This window comes from Camelus bactrianus, chromosome 9 (assembly GCF_048773025.1).
Source record: "Camelus bactrianus isolate YW-2024 breed Bactrian camel chromosome 9, ASM4877302v1, whole genome shotgun sequence".
NCBI classification, from domain to species: domain Eukaryota; kingdom Metazoa; phylum Chordata; class Mammalia; order Artiodactyla; family Camelidae; genus Camelus; species Camelus bactrianus.
The window spans coordinates 42,730,588-42,752,564 of NC_133547.1; the positions used below are offsets into that span (position 1 = coordinate 42,730,588).

At 45.0% G+C, this 21,977-nt stretch overlaps 1 protein-coding gene and 1 non-coding gene across 2 annotated transcripts; one reads left to right on the forward strand and one right to left on the reverse strand.

Moving 5' to 3' along the window:
* The first annotated feature begins 5,288 nt into the window (after positions 1-5,288).
* TRNAQ-CUG (transfer RNA glutamine (anticodon CUG)) lies at positions 5,289-5,360 on the forward strand. Its single transcript has one exon. It is a non-coding gene; the product is annotated as a tRNA-Gln (tRNA).
* Positions 5,361-10,819: 5,459 nt separating this feature from the next.
* LOC141578635 (NBPF family member NBPF4-like) lies at positions 10,820-21,946 on the reverse strand. The gene is made up of 7 exons (XM_074370205.1): positions 21,574-21,946; positions 20,627-20,802; positions 19,563-19,614; positions 18,489-18,679; positions 16,004-16,231; positions 13,825-14,030; positions 10,820-12,222 (listed from the first exon to the last, which is right to left on the reverse strand). The coding sequence occupies exons 1-6, from the start codon at positions 21,666-21,668 to the stop codon at positions 13,834-13,836; spliced, it is 939 nt and encodes a 312-aa protein (XP_074226306.1). The 5' UTR covers positions 21,669-21,946; the 3' UTR covers positions 10,820-12,222; positions 13,825-13,833.
* Between the last annotated feature and the right edge of the window lie 31 nt (positions 21,947-21,977).

Below are 21,977 nucleotides of genomic sequence, written 5' to 3' on the forward strand. Positions count from 1 at the left end.
ACCTCCTCCTTCTCTTGGAATTGGTGCTTCCCAGCAGTATAAACCATCCCTGGCCCAGCCTGTGGCTTTCCCTGGCAGGTGCACAAGTCACTGTGGAGTACGTTACCCTCCCAGTCCTCTCTGCTCCACTCAGGCTGCTCCTTCAGAGTTGGATGATGCTCTGTACATCCCTCACTTTCCCTTGACTTTTATGAGCTTAGGTTGTCATTATTCTCACCTCCTCTGGCAACCACCTTCCTCCACCAGTACCTTGCCCTTCTTTGAATTATTCTGTCTCCAAACCTGCTGATTTTCTTCCTTTCATCTCCTCCCCTCAAGTTCTGTGTTTTCAGCGTGTAGGCTCAGCTCAGGCTCCTGTAGGAGATACACAGACAAGGGACAGAGGTCAGGTCTTGCCTGCATTTCTCAGGACACATTTAACATGAATCTCAGTCCCTCATGCACTCTGGAAAAACTGAGCAGGAAGGGACCTTGGAGAATCTGGATAACAACCTTATCTTACTGATGAGAAAACCCATCAGAAGATTTTCCCAAGCTCCTAAACCACTTACTGGCAGCAAAACCACCACAAAAGCCTTGATCAAAGCTTCCCTGTCCAAAGCACCCGACATACCCCTTAGAAACTCGCAGCTGAATTTCGGGGGACGTTGGATCAAACATCAGTATTTCTACTTTTCAAACAAAAATATCTGAAAGACCTTTTCTGGGGCAATTCTTTTATCACAGTTCCTTAGTCCTATTATTTATACTCCGTCAGTTTTCAATCCTGGCTGACACAATGGGACAAAGGAATATATGAATACAAACAAAGTTTATCACAGATACAGTTAAATAGTATTTATGCCATTCCTTGTCAAATGTCTGGCTCCTGTGCTAGAAGATAGTCCTCCTGAGAGAAGGCACTTGTCTGCCTTGTTCATCCAGTCTCCTTGGTGCCTCCTCAAAAGCGTGCCAGGTTAAAAAAAAAAAAAAAAAAAAAAGATCCTGCCAGATAAAATATTACTAAATGTCAGGTGGATAAATAACAGTTTCCAGGAATAACTAATGTTTTACCAGTCTTCTAGTCCCAACCAGTCTAGTTCCAGTCAGATCCTATCCTGGGTCTGTGCTGAGACAATTAAAGCACAGACAGAGGAAAAGCAGTCCAAGATGCAAATACCAACTCCACCAGGTACCCTTTGCTTTACATGGTGATTTCATTACAGTCGAGCATATTGATCTCATGTGTAACAGAGAAAGACGTATAATGTAATAGAGAAAGTAGCATTAACCTTGGCTGAGTAAATGCAGTATGACGCAGCAGACAGGGTTCCCATCCCTGGGCACTAGCTACCCACCTACATCACAGTCACTGTGGTGCCTGTTAAAAATCTCTGGGGGTAAGGTCCAAGAAACTACTTTTAGGCAAAAATTCCAAGGAGATTCTCATGCAAGGGAAAGGCCTATACATTAAAGAAACAGCCTGGAACAGCAGCATTTGCCGAGCATGAGTGGTAAGTCTGCACTGCGCTTGGCTCAGATGATCTGAAAGAACAAAAGTCCTAGTGGCAATAAGAATGATTCAGTTGAACAAAGCAAGTCCCTTGCCCAAGGTGACCTGTCAGTAGGAAAGGTCCCTTTTTCCAGGAGGAGTGCCTTCCTGAGGTGGGACACAAAGGGACCTGGATCCCCCCATCTGGGCTTTTAGTGCCTCTATTGTCCTTTAGGTTTCCCCCTCTAGGGGATCTCAGCCCTCAGGGGGATCATTTCTCTGTGAAGACCTGTTATTTTTTTTTTTTTCTCCTCTTGGAAAAAGAGGTGGCAGAGATCATTTCTGGGGACCAGAGTTCTGGGCTTTCTCTAAGCTACCTTTCTTTCAGGTGAGCTGAAAGAAATCATGACTGATAGAAGTCAGGATAACAAAGAGGATCCCAGAGGAGCATGAGACCAGCAGGGCAGCACCCAATGAGAGATGATCAGAAACAGGACATGGTCAACATCAGCCCTATTCAGTGGGGAGGACAATCCTGTGAGCAGGGAACCCAGCCACATCCTTCTAGACTTCTATCTACAGAATTGTGAGATATATCCACATTGTTTTAAACCACTGTTCTTGTAATCTGTTAATATGCAGCAGTAAGTAACTACTTCAGAGGCTTATCTCTACTCTCCTAATTTTTAATTACCAGAAACCTGTATGCTAATTGCTGCAAAGCAAAAAACAAATCAAAGAATCACACTAAAAATCTTATGCTCACCTTTATATGACTGTTTCCAAGCTCTTGTGATGTGAAGGACATCGTAAAGGGCATTTCAGGTATCAGAGGAATGTTTCTTTAATGTCATGAACCTAGCTGCTAAAGAATAAAGAGTGCAATACTTAACTCCACATAACATTATCCAAGAATCCATCATCTATCTCTGTTATCTGTGGCAGATTTTTTTAATGCTCCTTGTTCTCCTGAGCTGACCAGGCAAGGTTTTATGCTGAGCACCAGTTACCAGCATAGATGAAGGAACTCAAGGAGATCAATGGCTCCAGATTCCCCCAAACAAAGTACTCTGAATGCAATTTTTCCTCTTATTTTGGCTAAAATTAAAGATCTATCTTTAAAGTCCTATTCTAATGAAAATTTAAACTTGTATGTCTCTGTTTTCCAATTTTTCTTCTGCTCAAGCCGAGTCTTGGAGACCTCACTCGTCATGGTGAGTGATCTCTCATTTTACTGAAGCCTGGGCTCTCTGTCAAAGGAAGTCAAGTAAATCCAACCTCAAATCTCTTCTGTCAATCAGTCCCTCACCCTCAAAATTCAGAACAATGATCAAACCCAGCAGCCAGCAGCATTTCCCAGCATGAGTGATAGGTCTGCACTGCACTTGGCTCAGATGATCTGAAAGAACAGAGCAGTCATGAACTAGAATAGAGAAAAAGCATATGATTTCACCTTTTCCAGGATGTCAGTTAAGCCAATGATTGTGAACTCACTTGAAGAAATCTCTCAATAAGGAGTTAATTGTTGACAAAAATAAATGGTAGGCGCAGAGGCTATTCAGTGTTGGCAAGAGGGTGGAGAAGATATGCTCATAATTGATTGGGAATATGAATTGGTAAAGCATCTTTTCAAGGAAATAGGACAGGGATTAGCAAAATTAGATAGGTATGTACAAATATATTTCTAAACTGAGCAATTTCCTCTACAGGAATATATACTAGGGAAATACTTACATAAGTGATGATGGAGAAACAGTTGGCCCTCTCTGTGGGTTGCATATCCAAAAATTCAATGAATCATGGATTAAAAATATTCAGATAAAAGTTACCAGAAAGTTCCAAAAGCAAAACTTAAATTTGTCGGGTGTATTTGCATAGAATTTACATTGTGTTAGGTATTTGAATAACCTAGAGATGATCTGAAGTATGCAGGAGGACGTGCATAGGTTACATGCAAATACTACATCACTTTATATAAGGGACTTGAGCATCTGCAGATTTTAGTATCAATGTGGTTCCTAGAGCCGATCACCATAGTCTACAGAGATACGATTGCATAAGATACAGAAATATATAGATGTCCCCTGCAGTATTATGTGTATAAATAAATATTGGAGCCAATTTCATGTCCATCGATTGGAGAACATTTATAACAATCCATTCATACCTCTAAAGGGTCTGCAGTTGTTTAAAAGAACAAAGCAGATGATAGAAATGCTGACAGTGATGGACTGATAAAAGCTAATGTGTATTGAGTATTTACTGTGAGCTAAGGACTGGGCTCAATGCCTTATCTGCATATCTCATTTAAAACCTAGGACAACCCATGGAGGAAGAACTAATTGACCCAATTTTAAGTGAGAAATTGAGCTGCAGAAAATTCCAGAAACTTAGTCAAGTCACACTGTTAACCAGTCAGGTTTGCACCTACAGCCTGAGAGACTACAGTGCTCTCTTTTCCCTTCCTCTCTTTAAGGGATTTCCAGTGAGAAAGAAAAACACCAGCCTGCGATGCCCTACAATGACTGACCTGACACTCACACCCTGACTTGTTCTCATGTTGTAAATAAACAATCTCAGATACAGAATATCAACCTCAGAGAAGATTTTTCTGAGGTCTTGATAAAATCAGGTAAAACAGGGCTACCTCATAATTTTGTCAGATCACAGACAAAAGCAAGGTCACTGTGCAACCTACAAAATCTCAAACATCCTCATCTCTTCATAAGGAAATGACCGTTACTTCTTAACTCCAATCACAAAGTTGCCCATGCTAACAGTATTCAACATACAGCAAACCCGGCTTCCTCCCACCTTCCACCAAATCACCCAACCAAAGCCCAAATCCTACAATAGGCTTATCATAGGATTACACCCAACCACACCCTGAAACTGAGTTCCCCCTAAAACCGAGTTAATCTGCCGGGTTTATGAGTAACCTCTCTATCTGAAACGTTCTCCCCTTATTGTCCAACACCTGTTCCCTTTAAGATGCGAGAGTATCAAAGAAAAGTGGGGAAGTGAAACCGGGCAGGACCCTGTGGGGCCCTCCCTTGTACAAAAGCCTTTTCTGTGTCCCCCATTACTTGTCTGTAGGGGAAAGGTTTCAGCCTCGTAGGCCTTCCCTGAGTTACAAAAGGCAGATTTAAATACTAGTTAGAGGAGTGAGGAAATGCAGAAACACAGAAAAGGCGGTCGGGAATCAATAGTGCCGCAATGAGGCAGGGTCCTGATTCCTCCTCAAGGAATATACTTGACTCTCTGATACAAATTTCTGAGTTCTAGAGGAACTAAGGCCCCCATCCAGCTGGAGGATGGAACTTCAGGCCAAGTAGAAACACGTGGATCCCAGCCTGGCTGGAACAAGAAGGCTAATGACTGAGATCCCTGTTGCCTCACCACCAACCACTAGAGGAGGATTACACATTTCTGATGACCTCCCCACAAATTTTGCCTATGAAAACTTTGCCCTGAATACCATCAGGGAACACCGGCCTTTTAAGCACCAGCTTCATTTATCCTTGCTGGGTCCCGCAATAAACTTTTCTCTCCTCCAAACGCCAATGATTTGGTTTATCTGGTCTCACTGTGCGTTGAGCAGGCAAACTCTTGTTAGGCAACTACCCACAGGGCGTGAGTGGCCTGGGTTCCAGCGACTTAGGGGCCCCTGCCGCTGCGGTTCGAACCCGATTCCCAACAAGAGGCATCTGTTCCCGACGGAAGCCGGCGGGATTTGTACGCTTTGCACCTCGGGTCCCAGGGCAGGGCAGTCCCAGGAAGTCCCGAGCTCCGAGACGGGAGCAATGGGCCGGCCTGCGGTTCCGTGGTGTAATGGTGAGCACTCTGGACTCTGAATCCAGCGATCCGAGTTCGAGTCTCGGTGGGACCTTTCTTTTAAGCCGCGCCCAACGGTCTTTTATCCCGCAGCCCGAACTTTTCCCGCTGCTGCGGGAAAGCGAACTCGCGCTGAGTGGACGCGCTGAGGGGACGCGCTCTCCCGCTCCCGCCTCCCTCTCCGTCCTGCTCCTGGACCCGGACCTTCGCCGTCCTCGGAAGGAGGCTGTAAGCGCCAGGTGCTGACCCCGGGCCCGCGTACCCCGTACTCTGCTGTCTCCTCAAGAGTCGGGGTCCTGGAAACTGGCTTCTCAGGAAGGCGGGGTCCACACGGGCGTGGACAGGAGGGGGAGCCCTGTCCGGGGTTTCTCTGCTGGACCCCAGCGGCTCTGCACGTCGCGGGACATCGGAGGGCCTCGCTCGGCCGCCGAGGGCACAGAGACAGCGCCAGTGCCACCCCCTCGTCGGGTCACCCTGCGTCTCGGGGGTAAAGGGCAGAGGCTGCGCCCCCTGAACCCTGCATCACGAGGGGCTTCACACCGCACGTCTTGCAACCGCGCGATCGTCCCTGTAAGTAAATGGTCGGTGTGAGGGGCTGTGATGTCGCTCATCAGCCAGGGGGAAGCCTGTGTCTTGGTTTTCGGCTAGATGGTTGCAGACCTGAGTTGGAAGTCCTGGGTTTTATTCAGATATCCTATTTTATTCCGAATTTTAACTGATTCTATTCCAGCTCATTCCCATTTTATCCAGAATTTTTGGCTCCTAAATCCCCACTGGACACAAAAAGCTGCGGTTAGGCTGATTTGAAACCTGACTCCTAGAACTTGTCCTTTCATCCCAAGCTCAGCTAGGAAGAGGCGACCAGGCCATGGGTTTCAGTGTCTGTGGAGACAAGGGGTCCCTGAACCATTACCGCCCAGGCCTCTGAGACATTTGCAGGTCTTATAGTCAAGGCTAGACCATCCTTGAATATACCTTCTTTGGTTGGATTTGAGTTGGAAACCACATTCATTTTTTTTATCATCATAAAAGTAAATTGAATTTTTAAAATGTTGCCTCTAGCCATTGAAAACACATGTGACAAATGAACCTGCGTATCCCTTTTGTGGAACCGCCGTATGGATAAGAACTACCCCAAGAGACTAAAACACAATAATGTATGTGTACCCCATGACTATAACAAAACCAAAAACTGCTTTCCTCAATGGTGTTGTTAGTGGCATTGCTTGTATTTCTTTATTCTTTTGTCCATATGATGTGGGAGTGAAGGGGATACTGTATTTCTATCACTTCTATTGTTCCTAAGAACATAAATGCCATTATTAAAGACATTCAGATGAAAGACATTCAATAAAAAGCCTGAGTTTTGAATTTGAATTGTGAATGTTTGTGAATGTATGAATACATAGAAATCTGAATGTGTTTTTCATAGTTCTGTCCACTGGATAGGCCTAGAAATAAACCAATTCCAATCAATATCGCTGGAATACATAATTTAATCTGGCAATAACATTTTGCACAACCCCTCACCCCCCGAAATTCTTAGAGAAATGACTGAGTCCAGGTCAGAGGCAGTAAATATTCGAGATGAGAACATAAGCACCTTATCATACTGGTATCAGATCAGGCAAGGCCTCAAAGATTATTAGGATCTCATCAAAAGGATGAAAGAACCATCTTAAAGTCACTTTCACTGCTGAAGGAGAATAACTGGAGTATCAGTAAAGACTACATTGCAATGGATTGAAATACTTCAGTGTGGTTGAAACCTTGATTTCATATTAGCACAGGGGAGAGAAAAGGAATAAACTAATCGGTGACCACAGAGGATGCTACGGGATCTGCTCATTAAGCTAAAGTTTTCTCTACAGACTATACCACTAAGTAACTAAATAGTTTTTAGTTTTTAGGGGAAGTTTCTCTTTCTAAAAGTTTTCCAGGTAAATAATACATGATGATGGAATAGCAGCATTTTTCTCCAATTAGTGGCTCTAGGCCTTGAAGTTAAAGGGCTGCTAATATTATTAGAAGAAACACACAGGACTTGATGTGCCTCCTGGTCAGACAGCACACACCACTTTTGAGGTGGTCTCTCCAAAATCTCAAACATAAATCTGATAAGTGTCTATAGTTGCCAGGTTCAAAGTAGTGGCCACTAGACACACGTGGCTATTGAATACGTAGGATATGGCTAGTAGGACTGAGGAATTTTAATTATAATTATTTAAATTCTTTTTTGTATTTATAATTCATTTAAGTGTAACTTTAAAAACTGAAGATACAGAATATTTTCCTATTGAATACAACTTTAAAACTTTGCTGGAATTATGTTTCCTTTAATGTGTAGCATTAGGTAGCCGTGTAGAAGATGGTGTTTGTTTTCTTGTGTGCTTATATTTCTTAGTTTTCAGTGTAGCTACTAGAAAAATTTAAATTGCGTATGTGCCTTGCATTTTCTTTCTGTAAGAGCACTGCTCTAATTTCTACCAACAAAGAGAAAGTATGGCGCTCAGAAGAGTTTGTTAAAGCACAGCCAATTGTACACGTTAGACGGCGGGAATGCTACAGAGCAAGCTATTCAATTCTTCAAATTAATGATTTAGAAAAAAAAAAAAAGAGGATGGCAAGAGACCAGGAGAGAGCTACCTTGAGTGTGAGAGAGAGAGAGAGCGCGCGCGCGCGCGCGCGAGAGAGAGCGGGAGTGAGAGAGAAAGGAAGGAAGCCAGAAACTGAGGGGAAACATATTTGCAAGAGATACAAACGCATATCCTACTGATTAAGTGTGTGGTTTTATTTGGATCCCAAGAAAAGAAACTAACTTAAAAATAGCACGGAGACACTGTTGAGAGATGTTGAGGGTAGGGGATTATATATGTGTGGGTGGAAGGGCATGTGGGAACTCTGTAGTTTCTGCTCAATTCTGCTGTAAACCTGAAAGTGCTCTTAAAAAACTAAAATCGATTAAAAAATAACAATGACAAATTTGAACACTATTTTATGACATTAAAGATTTTAGATTAATTTATGACTAACTGTAATGTTATAATGATAACACTTTCAATAAGAGTCCTCATTTAGGAGAACATAAAATTACAGATGAAGAATGATGTCTGAGATTTACTTTAAATAATAGCGGAAAAGATAAGTGGGTAGGATTGTAGAGAAACAAGTTCAGCCACAAGGTGATAATTGTGGAACGTAACAGACAAAGAGGGGGGAATGTTCTGTTATATAATTCTGTCAATTTCTGTGTATTATTAAACTCTGTATTTCAAAAAGGATGATGAGAGAGTACAGGTCCACCTGGATGACAGCAGCTGAATCTCTCAACACCTATTTCAGAGGGCTAGGGATTAAGCTAGAAAGTTAATGACTCCACACAGGACAGCTCCCCCGAACAACCAGGGGCCACAGAACACTGTGGACTCCAGGTAGTTTGTATTTAGCAAGGCCTGGGAGCCACACAACAGTAGAGGGATCAGACAAGACTGCACACAAAGAGGAGAGGCCAGCAGGGAGGGAATCCAGGTAAAATTCCCTACAAAAGAGCATGTGGACAAACTCAGAGCGTGCCTGGGACCTGGTGGACTACAGCTCTGATGACTGGGGAATGGCCAGGAAGGGGTTCGGCAGTGCAGACGACCAGAGGATGACAAATTTCGTGAGGCACAATTGTCGGGGCCACGGTGAGACCTAGATGAAGGTAGTGTTCTTTGGATGTTTGTGGTGCAGAGAAAGAATGAAGCAACCAGTAGAAGTCAAAGGTCCTACTGGAAGGAAATAGAATCTCAGAACCAGGAGACACACCATGCCTTTCCCCAAAACCTTACATCTGCTACAGTAATTGCACAAGACAAAGATCTAGACAAAAGAAATTGACCAAGCTCCTTAAAGATTCAGCACTTCCCACCTAGATCTGCTATTTCTCTCAGAGATAAATCCTACTCTGCTGGAAAGGAAAATCATACAGCAGACATTTATTTATTCTAAGGTGACATTAGAGAAAAACAAAAACAGAGTTAGAGATTTCAGCTGATGAAAAGATTCTCCTCAGAATCAATCAAAAACGTAGGAAACATATAAAATAGTATCTGTATCTTAAATATTCTAAACAGAACCTTTTTAGATACACATACACACACACACACACACACACAAACACACACACTCTGGCTCACGTACACAAGAAAAGGAACTCAGAGCACAAAATTAGACACAAAGACCAAATGAGAATTGGTAGAAACTAGGAAAACACTGAAGAAAAAGAACATTCCCTGGAAAATAGTCTAAATGAAAACGTATAAAGGAACTTATTTGTCTACAATCATAGGACACATTGAATTGAAAAATGAAAGCATTGAACAGAAAGGAAATGGATAAAAGATAATGAGAAAGGGTCAGAGAGAAAGTCATAGATATCTGGGAGAAATAGGACTGGAATGTTCAATTCTAAGTCCCATTGTATTAGAGCTGAAAGAATTTTTTTAAAGAAAAAAATTCCTGTGAAGCGCTCAAACTCCCTTTACCCCAGTGAAAGAGAAAATCAAATTATATTCCATGTCTCAACAAAACATCCCAAGGAGGAAAATGTTTCTTTAAATCTCAATAGAAGTCACTGTGGGCATGTCCTTCACATTCAGCCAAGCTGTCCATGTATCAAAGCAAGAGAAAATGAAAACTAAATATGCCAACGTTGAGGAGTCTTCATTTCCACCATTAGGAATCTTGACGGATGAACTTTACACGACAAGAAGTCACCAACGAAACCCTGAGATATGAAGACCTGGTCACCACTGAATATATGTTATAAAGATTTAAGCCGGTGTGTCATGGGCCCTGCTTTCAGGGCAGCCTGGTTGGGCCCTGGGACCTCTGCGAGGAGGCCGCTGACACTCCTGGGGTGGGGCAGCCCTCCTGTGAACCTATGGGTCCCTAAAGGGCCCCATGGGCGCCCCCTCCAGCTCTTGCACATACCCTCCTTTTTTCTGAAGTTAAAACCAAATGGGGAGGGGGCGGGGACAAGGTGGGAAAAATAGTACGTAAAGGGTATACATTTGACTAGGTTGAAATACTACTAGAATACTATCAGAAGTGGTAGGTAAAGACAGAAGGAAGGAGAAAACTAGAATAATGTCCTTGATGGTGACAGTGGTAAAAAGTTGAAGTTGAGAGGTATCATTCAAAATTTATACTTCAAATTAAACTTATGTGACAACATACTAAGGGACTAAGATGACAAATATTTTAGTGCACTGTTAAACACTAGCTATCCAGTCCTTCCTACATACCAAACAAAACAAAGACACACACAAACATGCATGCACAAATAACAGAGAGAAAACAAACACATTAAATGCACTCTACTACAAATGGTACATACAACTTAAAAGATGTGGGAGAGTTTAAGATATAAAAATGAAGAGGAGAAAAACGAATGTTTCTATTAACTTATATCCGTGTCTACTAAATCAGTCGCTGAATTAAATTAACACTGAATTTAAAAAATACACACCGTCACAGTAAAACTCCAAAGAACTTTTAATTAAATGGAAGGGGTAGGATTGACTTTTCCACAGCACAACGCCAGCAGTACAAATGAACAGAATGACTGCACTGGAAAATTTCTGCTTCACAAACACAAATATGGTAATTGACACACATCGGGGATCGATCAGGGATGGCAACAGTTTAGAGAATGACAATCATAGAATAAGATATTTATTCACTCTCAGAGAACTACTCATCAAATCACTGATTCTACACAGAGAAACGTGTGTTCCAATGAACGGATCTCACTGGCTCCTGCCTCCATGACGAAGTGTTCAATGCTAAGAGGACAAGAGTGGTGACACGCAAAGTGGACGTGCTTACTCTCCAGAGGGGCTGTGCCAGGAAGCAAACAGCGTTCAGTAAGTGGCATCATTGGCAGACGGGTTGGCCTGAGTTTAATGATGAGGAAGGGGTCAGACAACTGCAGAATGTAGACCTTTGAGCCAGACAACTGACCTGTGTTCTGCACACAAGTCAATGTCACCACCATTAAAGACAACCACAGAAAGGTGAGGAGAGGGTTTGGGTTCAAAAGGACTAAAGAAATATAGCAGCACAATCTCTTTAGTTCTTTGGAACCCAAAACATCTCTTCTCCTTTCTGTCATCTAATTTGTGGAGGCATCGCCTGTTTGAAAAACACAGGCCACTTGTCCTGTTCAGTGGTCTAGATTCTGCAGTTGTCTGATAACTACCTCATGACGAAACTCAAGCGAAACCTTTTCAGCACGGACACTGCATGGTTAATGCCACCTGCACCGAGCACAGCCCATCTGGTGGCAAAGATTGTCCAGGCTGACATGTTGCCTTCTTCCAGCTGCTCCAGATGCCAGTGTGTGCAGGATGGCAATTCACAGAAGCAAGCGTTAAAGTCTCTCACAGCTGTGCATCCATCTAAGCACTGGTCTCCTTAGCACTGGGTCACATTTGGGGACTGATGCCTGGGATTTCTCCCATCAGATCAGTCCTTTGGAGTAAAAATCATGGATTGTGGCTGGTGATTGTGATGTTGATTCTCAGCAAAGCATCCCTGCAGTGTTCAGTTTGGACTTTAACCGGATTTTCTGTTGCAGATAGTTTACATCTAGTGGGAAAGGTAAATTTGATGATGTGGTTTCTTCAAATTGGCAAAATCTTTTCAGAGTACCGAAAATAATGCGTTAACTGTGAAAGAGAGACGGGGAGAGATGGAGAGACATAGGAGAGATAGAGAGAGGGACAGAGAGAGAGACAGAGGGATCAAATGTGGGTCTTCGTTGGGTTCTGCTGACGGCTGAGCCTGGAGGGATGACCACATGGTGACAAGAGTCAGGAGCAGGCTGGGATCCTCTTGAGAGGAGGGGCTGAAGGGGGAGCCCGAGGCTGGTGCTGAAGGGAAAAGGGAGATCCACGAGTTAGAAGAAATACCTCCTGAAGCAAACGTGCAGACTGTGGTGCAGAATCTAGGGACCCCTGTCCTCACCCCACCTGTGCTTGGGGATACGCCAGCTCAAAGCTGCTGCAGAGTCTTAGCCAGATCCCCCCACTGGTTCCTCAGCAGCCAACTGACTTTTGATTCCCCTTCATCTGGACCGAAGTGATACCTTTCTTACATGTCCCAGGAGGGATGTGCTGAGCATCCCTCATATACATTCAGAAACAGACTGCTGTCTGGAGCAAGGATCCTTGGGACACCCCTATCCTGGTTCCTGATATCCCACCAAATCCATAGTCCATTTAACCCCTACATGCATGTCAGCAGAGCTTTGAAAAATACTGATGCCGAAACCTCACCCCAGAACTTCAGAATCACAGTGTCGAGGGGTTGGGTCAAGCCATTCGTGTTACATAGATCCAAGCTCACCCAGGTTATTCGTGACGGCAGAATTTACAGCCACCCACTAGCCCTGCACTGCCTCACACCATTCTCTTTCCGTCGCTTCATTACTTCCACCATGAACCCCTTTCCCACTGGCCATAAACATTTTCTCACCTTCCTTCGGATAGTCTAGAGTTAATCACTTGCCTTCTGAAATTCCCTTGCCTGAGCCACTGATCTTCTTGTATCCTGTATATCTCCGTCTTCATAAATCTGCCCCAAGTTAATTCACTATGATGCTTTCCTAGACTCCTTGGCCTAAGACTCCAACTCAGTTCATTTTTTTCTGCACTTTACTGAACATGTAGACGGAGTCATGTGAGTAAAAGGAAGAGAGGTCTGAAACCCTAGGCACGTCATTGTCTTTGCATTCTGCAATCACTTGGCCTCTGTCTCTGCTTTAGGTCAATGTCCCTTTAGGTTGCCATCTATTGTCCTCCACCTAATGCCGGCTCCACTGAGGCCCTGGAAGCCCCATGGACATTAACCCAGAGCTGACCACCAGAGGTGAGAAACCTGACCCCAGGCCAGTGCAGCATTCCCACCTAGGCCTGAGGTTCTTATTTAGTTTTTGTAATCAGGGTTCTCATTCCTCAGTTACATCACTTTTTATTCACGTGGAGACGTCGAGGAGTCAATGTTGTCCTAGGTGTGTTCTGCAGAAGCCAACCCATGTGCAGGTGAATCATTAAGACAATGATTCTGGAAGAGGCAGTGGAGTGGAGGGAGGGAGGGCCGGGAAAGAAAGGCAATGAAACCAAGACAGTGTGTGATTTCAGGCAAAGAACCCCGTGTTCAGGGGCCTAAATGATGCTCTTCTGATGAGGAGGACCTCGGGGCCGGGCTTCCCTGTAGCTAGGAGTAGAGGTGAGAAGGAACACCAGGGCAGCAGTGGCAGGAACACAGCAGAGTTCACAGTAGAAACAGCAAATTGGGATGGAAGGGCCTGGCAGGGTGGCAACTCCCATGGAAAACAGAGAAAAGAGCAGACAGAGGGAGGATCAACTGTTAAGTGAACGAACAACAAAAAGGACAAACTAGTGGAGTTTGAGGTATAATCTTAGATGAGGAGCAACAGGGAAGACGTGCATGGAAGGCCTAGATGTGATTACCTCTGTCCCCTACGCTTGAAGGCCAGGGAACCTGCATGCTATTCTCCACTTGCTGCGCAGCAGTTTTCTTCGCAGAATCTTCTGCTTCAGGACACTGGAGGCATTACTGTTGCTAGAGACTTGACGTTCATGCTGGCTGGCAGCTGAGCCCTCGCCCTCCACCTTGGGAGGGATCTTCATTCCGATGGAAGCATCCAAACCCAGCTCTGAAGATAAAACCACAGAAAACAGGATGCATTGTTATTCAGGATATTACAATGACTTCCTCCTCCAGCCAAGAGGAACATCAAGTAAGGAACGTGTCCAGGAACAAGAGAGGCCATCTGAACGTCCCTGCCAGGTGAAGCCAGTGGAGACACCTTGGTATTTTTCTCTTTTGTTGACCGTCCCCAAACTGTGCAGTGCTGGTAAGACTGCCAGGAGGCAAACATGTTCTCACTGCCAAAAAACTGTTTTTTAAGAAAAATAGAATTGACGAAAACGGAAAGTTCCTAGGTAGAAAAGACAAGGCAACGCAATCAGGGCAGTCAGAGGTTGTACTATTGGGACAGAAGTGACTGCAGAAAGTAAGCAAAGTCAATGTTGAAAGTAAACTTCAGGAAAGAAAGAACTGGGGAAGTCTGAAACTGGAAATGTTTACAGATGTGTATCAGTATATGCTTCCCATATATTTGTACATACACTATATATAATGTTTATCATACTCAAGCTAAATAAGACCTGGAAGCTGTGATAAAAATACAACACTCACGTGTGTGTGTGTACAAGGGAAGCAATGGATGATGGCGTTGAGATATTGAATGGATCATTCTAACAGCCTCCGATGAGTTGAAATTGAAAAATGAAAAATAGACATCAGAGGAATAAGCGAGAGAAGCTCTGGTGGTAACATGAACGATTAGATCCAGGGGATTATGAGAATAAAGGGCATTAAAAGTAGCATTTGCAGCAAAATCTGTCGTGATGCCTGGATTCAGACTCAGGCCTCTGAGGTAAGTGTGCAGGAGAGAGAGTGACTAGCCAGTGGGGCTGAGTCCTGGCCGAGAATGTGGGAAGCCAAGGTCAAGAAAAAGAGACTAGAGGGAAGGCAAGACAATGAAATCCCACAAGGGCTAATGGCACTTGTCAGGGCCACGCATCCCTAACACCCGCTGAGCACTTCCCATGAGCTCTCTGCACGGTGGCCAGTGGTGCCCCTTCTTCTCTCACCTCCACTCTCCTCATTTCTCAGATGAGGCCATCGCCTGACAGATGAGCACCAGGCGGCCCCAGTCTCCGGGTGGAGATACTGAGAGGAGTAGAGGGTGAGGATGAATACGTCCCAGATGAAATGCATGTGAGGGTATGAAAGCTCATTGAAGAAAATCAGAGAAGAGTCGGATCATGATAAGAAAACCGAGGACATGGCCATGGAGATGAGTGGAGAGGAGAAATTAAATGGAGCATCATAGAAGAAACTGAGTGGCTCACCTTATCTATGAAGGTGGTTCTTTATTTTAAATAAAGGGCTAAAAACAGAAAAATTACCTCCGTGTGAAAAGTCAACAGACGATTGAAGTGTGTGGGCAGTTTTCACATTGCTACTAAACATTACTAATGCACTGTTACTGAGAGCACGTGACAGGGGAAAACCGGCTTGAGGATGGGCGATGAGAAGAGAACTCTGGCAAACGTGCCATTCTGAGAAAGCAAGGGGAGACGGAGTCTAGAGAAAGTGGAGACCATCAAAAGTCCTGCACTTCAGCTGAGACAATGCACGTGCAATCATTGTGTAAGTGTTACATCACCAGCAGGATACACGGGTAGACATCACACAGTCACAGGTGTGCTGACGCAGGTTTTACCGAATCACGGACCCTGGGAGCTATGTTTCTTAACACTCCCAACGACCACGGAAGGTAGATTTAACTTCCCGGTGGTCAGATAAGGGAAATGACAAGGGAATACCTCACAAGATAAATAACTTGGTCCCGTTAAAGAACCAGGAATTTGCAAACCCAGGACCTGGGGCAGAGCTGGCCCTAAATCTGCGGCTCCTGCTCACTTCCCTCTGTTAGAGCGTTGGGGATTTTCCGTGGACCTGAAAGGAGCATGGCAGAGGCCTCACTGTCTCCTCCACCCCAGCTCTGGCACGACCAGCTCATGGACTAGAGCTTCCTACTCCCCGTTTCTTTCTTACCTTGCAGGGGCAGCCCTTGGTCTCCAAACTCAGTGTTGGCTGTGAAGCCCCACACGGTGGAGGGAAGGCCGAGCCTGGCGTTGCCGTCACCACAGTCAAACTGCTGGTCCCGCTGCAGCTGCAGGTGATGGGTCACCTGGGTGCTTGTCTGCAGTTGTGCTTGTGAAGCTTCCATCTCTGACCCTTGGAAACTCAAAGGCCCTTGGGGACGGTCCTCCCAGGAGTCACCTGAAAGCAGAGGACAGTTCAGTAGGACCAATCCAGCTTTCCGTTTGTCAACCCCTCCCACAACACCCATTTCTGCTGTTCCTGCCTATCAGGGAAACCACCCAATCAGCCAGACAACAGAGGCAGACATCATGGACATGACGGAGATGTCATTTTGAAGGCTGTGCCTGGGGACGCTGAGATGGCAGGTGCCTGGCAGGAACGTCGCTGAGATCAAAAATCACCCACTTGGGTCCAGAGGGTACTGGATGGCAGCTGAGGTCACGACCATGACTCAGTTATTAGCGACCTTTCCTTGTAGCCTAGAGACAAGATTCTGGCCAGGCCTCAGGGAAGGGAGGACGAGGAATTGTTGATGTCTAATTAGAATAAAGAAATAACAAGAGAAGTGGGGCCCAAAGGCTGCAAATTCCACTAGAAATGGGACTTGGGGACTATAGCACATGGACCAAGTAATGAGAACTCTTCCCACTTCTGGAGCCTTTTCAACTCCATTCCCCGTGTGTTTTGACGACTCGTCCACCCACCACACAGGGATACGTCCCATGACTACGTGTGTCCTGGGTGGGCTGGTGGGTACTGGCACCTGTAAGTAGTGTAGCTGAGGTCTGAGGGCCTTACTGGAAGCTCAGTGTCCAGAAGTGCTACAGAATCAGGACGTCTGGTTCTTCAGGGAGATGACACAGTGCACATTCCTTGTATTACACCCCCCTCCAGGGGCACCAGGCACTGCTCCTAATCACACATGTTTACAATTCTACTGTGAAGTGAGTTCATATTCTCAGAGAGTGGGCTAACCAAAGAGCTCAAGTAGCTCATCCAGTCCAGGTCAGGCTCAGGTGGGGTCACGGCCCACGGGGCCTGCTGCACATTGCTGTGGGGCTCCCCCCTCACTACCCCCTGGAGACCCTCCTGCTCAACAAACTTTGTTGAACTGTTTCTTAAACGTGTCTCTCCTGTGTCTGTTACCACGTTGTCTTCCACAGAGAGCACTCTGTCTGAGTCTCATCAGTGATTCATCCGACCTCCTTCTAACGGCTTCCTCTGATCCTGTCTCTCCACACTATCAGCGGTCTCACCAGTCTTACTCAGCTTGGGGAAACTTGTCCTCCTCAACCTCCCTACATGAACTCAAATCCTCACCTTGCCTTGACACTCCTGCTCCCTCCGGCCCCTCTTTCTTCAGCACCATCACTTCCCACAACCCCCTTGAACAAATCCTCCCTGGACGCAGGCTGCCCCTCCTGACCCCAGGCCTGCACCTGCGCCTTGTAGAGCTTCCCGGGCTTTTTCCCTAAGCACTGCTCTCTGCCTCGTGTGCCCTTCCCATTTCCTCCAGGCAGAGTTTCTTCATCATTAATCACTGCATTAGGATTCCTAATGAGATTTATTGATAATTCACATGGTCTGAAGGGTAACACCTCTTAAATTAAAAACTTTAATGTGTGAAACAATGCTCAAAACCAGTAAACCCACCCTCAAATGCTATTTTGAATCACAGACTTAAATTATTTTAAAATATCACATCTTAATTTCATCATTTAGTTTCATCTCTCTTTTCCCAACTAATGGCTTTTATTAAACTATGCTCAATATTCTCTGCATTTGCATGGGAAAAGGCAAAACAGTTTATCAAACATCACAAGGAATGCCCAATAGCATTACTTAGGAAAGTAGGGAAAAGCCTCCAATGAAATCTGAAGTTGTCCTTAAAGATCAAGTGCTTGTGCTGTGCCTACAGCACTTCTCCCCGGTCAGGGCGGATGGGGCGAAAGAGCAGGTCTCCTGCGGCCCCACTGTCGGAGTCACAGCCGTCCACACTGTTCACAGGCCATGATCAGAGCCCACAAATAGGATGGACCCGAGCATCATTGATGTGTCCCATTCATTCACCTCAGCCCATCCGTGTGGGGGAGGTTGGCCTCTCCTGCCCATGCTGAATGATGGCCTGGCAGGGCCGGGCCACATCCCACACATCTCACTTCCCCTCTCTAGCCTGACTTAATACCAACAGCCTCCACTGGTGCGGCGGTCCAGGTGACGCAGGGCGTCCTGGGACGAGGAGAAAGGAAAGTTGTCTTACCCACATGATGCCTTTCGCAAAGTAAATCCCACAGCCTGATTCAAAAGAACACAAGTCTCAGGGCCTGTTTACAGAAATCACTCTCGTAGTGTATACAGGTCATTGGCTACAAAGTCTGTGAGGATAACTGGGGACCCACTAGGAGCCGTGTGCTCTATTCGAGGGAGTACTCACCATGTACAGCAAGCGCTGAGAAGACTCCCTGTTGGTCCCAAGGGAATGAGGCACCTCTGTCAGGCCTACAGGAGTCTGACAGGTCATGGCCAACAGAACTGGTCAAATAACATTCATCCAGTGAGTCCTGTGGGCCTTCATTCTCTTCTACCACCGGCTGCTCACTACTGAGCCTTCTGGGGTCAGGTGCACTGAGGATTAAACAAAACGGATGAGAGAACACAGGGTCCTAGCTGGGTTTGATGGGAGTGTTAAGGGACTGGTCGCAGAAAACAAATGGAAATTCTCCACAAAGCGAGATATAACAATCCTCCTCCATCTGGGGCCAGAGTGTGCTTACAATGGGAATAGGAGACAGACAGAGCAGGAGGTGGTCCCAGCACTGACCAGAAAAAGAGCTCAGGACGAAGGAGACTGAACTACCTCAGTACACAGTAGTCAGAAGACACACACTCAGAAACTACAAGGGAGGCTTCAACTCTTGCATGAGTTTTGTTGAAATTTACATGCAACAGCTGAGGGAACAAGACTCTGGCAGCATAATCCTGTGTCACCACTGAGATGTGATATGAATTTTGGTTTTCTAAGTACTTTTCTTGTTATGAAATACTTGTCAGTGGTAAGAACAAAGAGTGAAAGGCAGAAATGCATCTTATGCTGCTTTTAATAAAAACAGAGGAGGAGAGTCCGAGAAATCCTGGACTGATTAGCACCCCTGCATCAACTGAATGCACTTACTCCATTTGAGAGAGATTATCAAAGGGGCTTATAAACGTACAGTTGTTAACATAGACAGCATTGTTAAAGGGACACATTGTGGTTGTCTGAATGGAAGAGTTAGGCATATTCAGCAGTTTCTCATTTCCCTGGATCTGACCTCACCATACATCAACATTAAATTAAGAGCCATGATTCTTCATTATGCTGTAGAGCAGAAATTGACAGAACATTGTAAACTGAATATACTTTGAAATAAATAAATAAAGAGATGATAGATAGACAGACAGATAGATAGATAGACAGACAGACAGATAGCAGAAAGAAAACAAAAGACCCCTGAGGCTTCAGAATTACCTGGGACATATTTGGTCTTGTTCCTCTTCTTCCTCAAGAACAGTATGATTTTCTATGGATTAATTCAGACAGGGCAAGAAACATTAAGCAGATCCCCCTACATATGTCAATAGTTAGGTATCCAATACTATCATGGGGAAAAAAATATCACCAGTGGCACAGGAGGATAACGTAAGAATATTCCAGGAGGCCTCAGGCTGCGCCTTCTGGACCTGCCTGGGTTCGCTTTCTTGACCCCTGGGCAGTATCTCCTCACCACAATCACCTTTTCCAGGTCTGAGTCAGAAGTGAAATGTATCTTTTCCCCACATAGTCTGTGGAATAGCCCATCTGCATTCTAAAAAGAATACTGTAATATTCAGCCTTCCCTCACCGTATGCTGGCTGCTTTAGCAGAATTTGTACACTGAAAACAACATAATGGTTGGAATCTACAAACCCTAGCATGAAAATGAGCTTTGTGCTAAACAGAACCATCAGCCCTTCATGGAGTGGGGAAATGCTGGGGTCAGCCGCACTTCATGGAAAGATACATGCAAAGTGATAGTAGGGATGTTTGTGTCCTGGTGTTCAGGTGGCTCCTCCACTTAGAGGAGACGGACACTGCGGATGACAGCAGTGACCCCAGGGAAACAACAAATCCAGAGGTGTAGTTAACACTGTCAACATCTTTTGAAGGAAAGAAATTCCAGGGATATTTTAGGGGTATGAACATGAGAACCTTATAAGTAAAAACGACATTAGATGGGAATCATAAAAAAAGACACCTCTGTACAACTGCACAGAGGTGAGTGACATTGTCACACTTGTCTTCGGTTCAGTGACCTATCTTGGGACCCAACACACAGGCTTCACCTGGGATGAGGAAGAGAGCACCGTTCCCTAACCCGCATGATGTCCGTGCTTAAAACTCAATTCTTGGACCTAAACCTTCTCGATATAAATATACAGAGTCTGCCCACATGGCTGTCATATCTCAGCACCGCCAGAGGTGTGAAGCGCAAAAGACACCAGCTCTACCTGGCAGTGCAGTTGGAGGTTTATCACATCGATAAGAGTACTCACTGGTGACATCCCGAGCATAAGAGAGTTCCAATCCCTCAAATGAGTAGATGGCGGTGCTCCTATAAGGCCAGAAGGAGTCTGACAGGTCAGGAAGAGCTGAGTGAGTCAAATAGTACTCCTCCACTGAGTGCCGTGGGATGTCATCGTCTACCATCTGCGGCAGTTCCGTGCTGAGCCTGGCGGGTAGGGAGACCGAAGATTAGCCTAATAGCAATCAGAAATCTAGAGTCCTATCTGCTTTAGATGAACCGTTTAAGGGAGTGGTGAAGGAAGCCAAAGGGTGATCTTTTAAGCAGAAAAAACTGACTGTTTTGGTGAGATAGAGTGTGTGTCTTTGAGGAGCAGGAGACAGAAAGGAGAGGGGGTGCTTAGTGCTCTGGCCAAATAACAGCTGATGAAGAAAGAGACTGATTATCTCTAAACTGCAGATTCATGACCCCTAACATAGACTCATGTAAGAGTGGTTTTCACCCTTTCATTTAAGTTCCACTGACTGCTACATGGAGATTAAGTGTATACTACTGGGGGCACCCTAGTGCCCCAGAGATCTCATGCCGCTAAGGCCTCTTTCTCTCTTTATTGTGGCATGATATAATTATATCACTGTTTGTGTCCACTTCTTGCTATGAAACACATGCCAACAAGCTAACACAAAACAGGCTGAAACCAGATTTGCATCTCACTCTGTAAATGACACCAGAGAGAGCAAATGAGTGCACAAAAATCACTGTATCGTAGATCACTTGTTCAACTGAATTGGGTATACACTTGAGAAGTTAATGAGAAATAGGAAACAATATATGTATCCAAATGAAAGCAGAAAACATTACAAAAAAGATGATTCCTGGTTGGCAAAGTGGATCATACGCTTGTATTCCTGCTGTTTCCGGGATTAGGGGACTGCAGAAGTCACATTTCATCAACAGCGCACAAATATTCAAAATTACCTGCAGATAGTTGGCTCTACTCCTTTCACCCCATCTTGATCATTTTGGTTTTCTGTAAATGAATTAACAGGACAGTTACACTGGGCAAAACTCATTTACGTATGATCAAAACCATGCCAAAATTAGCACTTTGGCAATGTGTGCAATGTGGTAACAGGGTACTGTGGGAGAAATCTTCCAGGAGGCCCTAGATAGAACCTCATAAGAAGGCACTGGATTTGCTTCTTGAGCCCCTAGATATGTCTCCTTAATATGACAGGATGTCCCCACACTATGTCCTGAGTCTAGGCAAACAGTAACCTCATCCTTTTACCCACAGATCCTGAGGGACTGCCGAGCTACCTCCTAGAAGGCTGCAGTAATATTCAGGATTTTTCAGTCTGAAATGCTGTCTCTTATTGGGG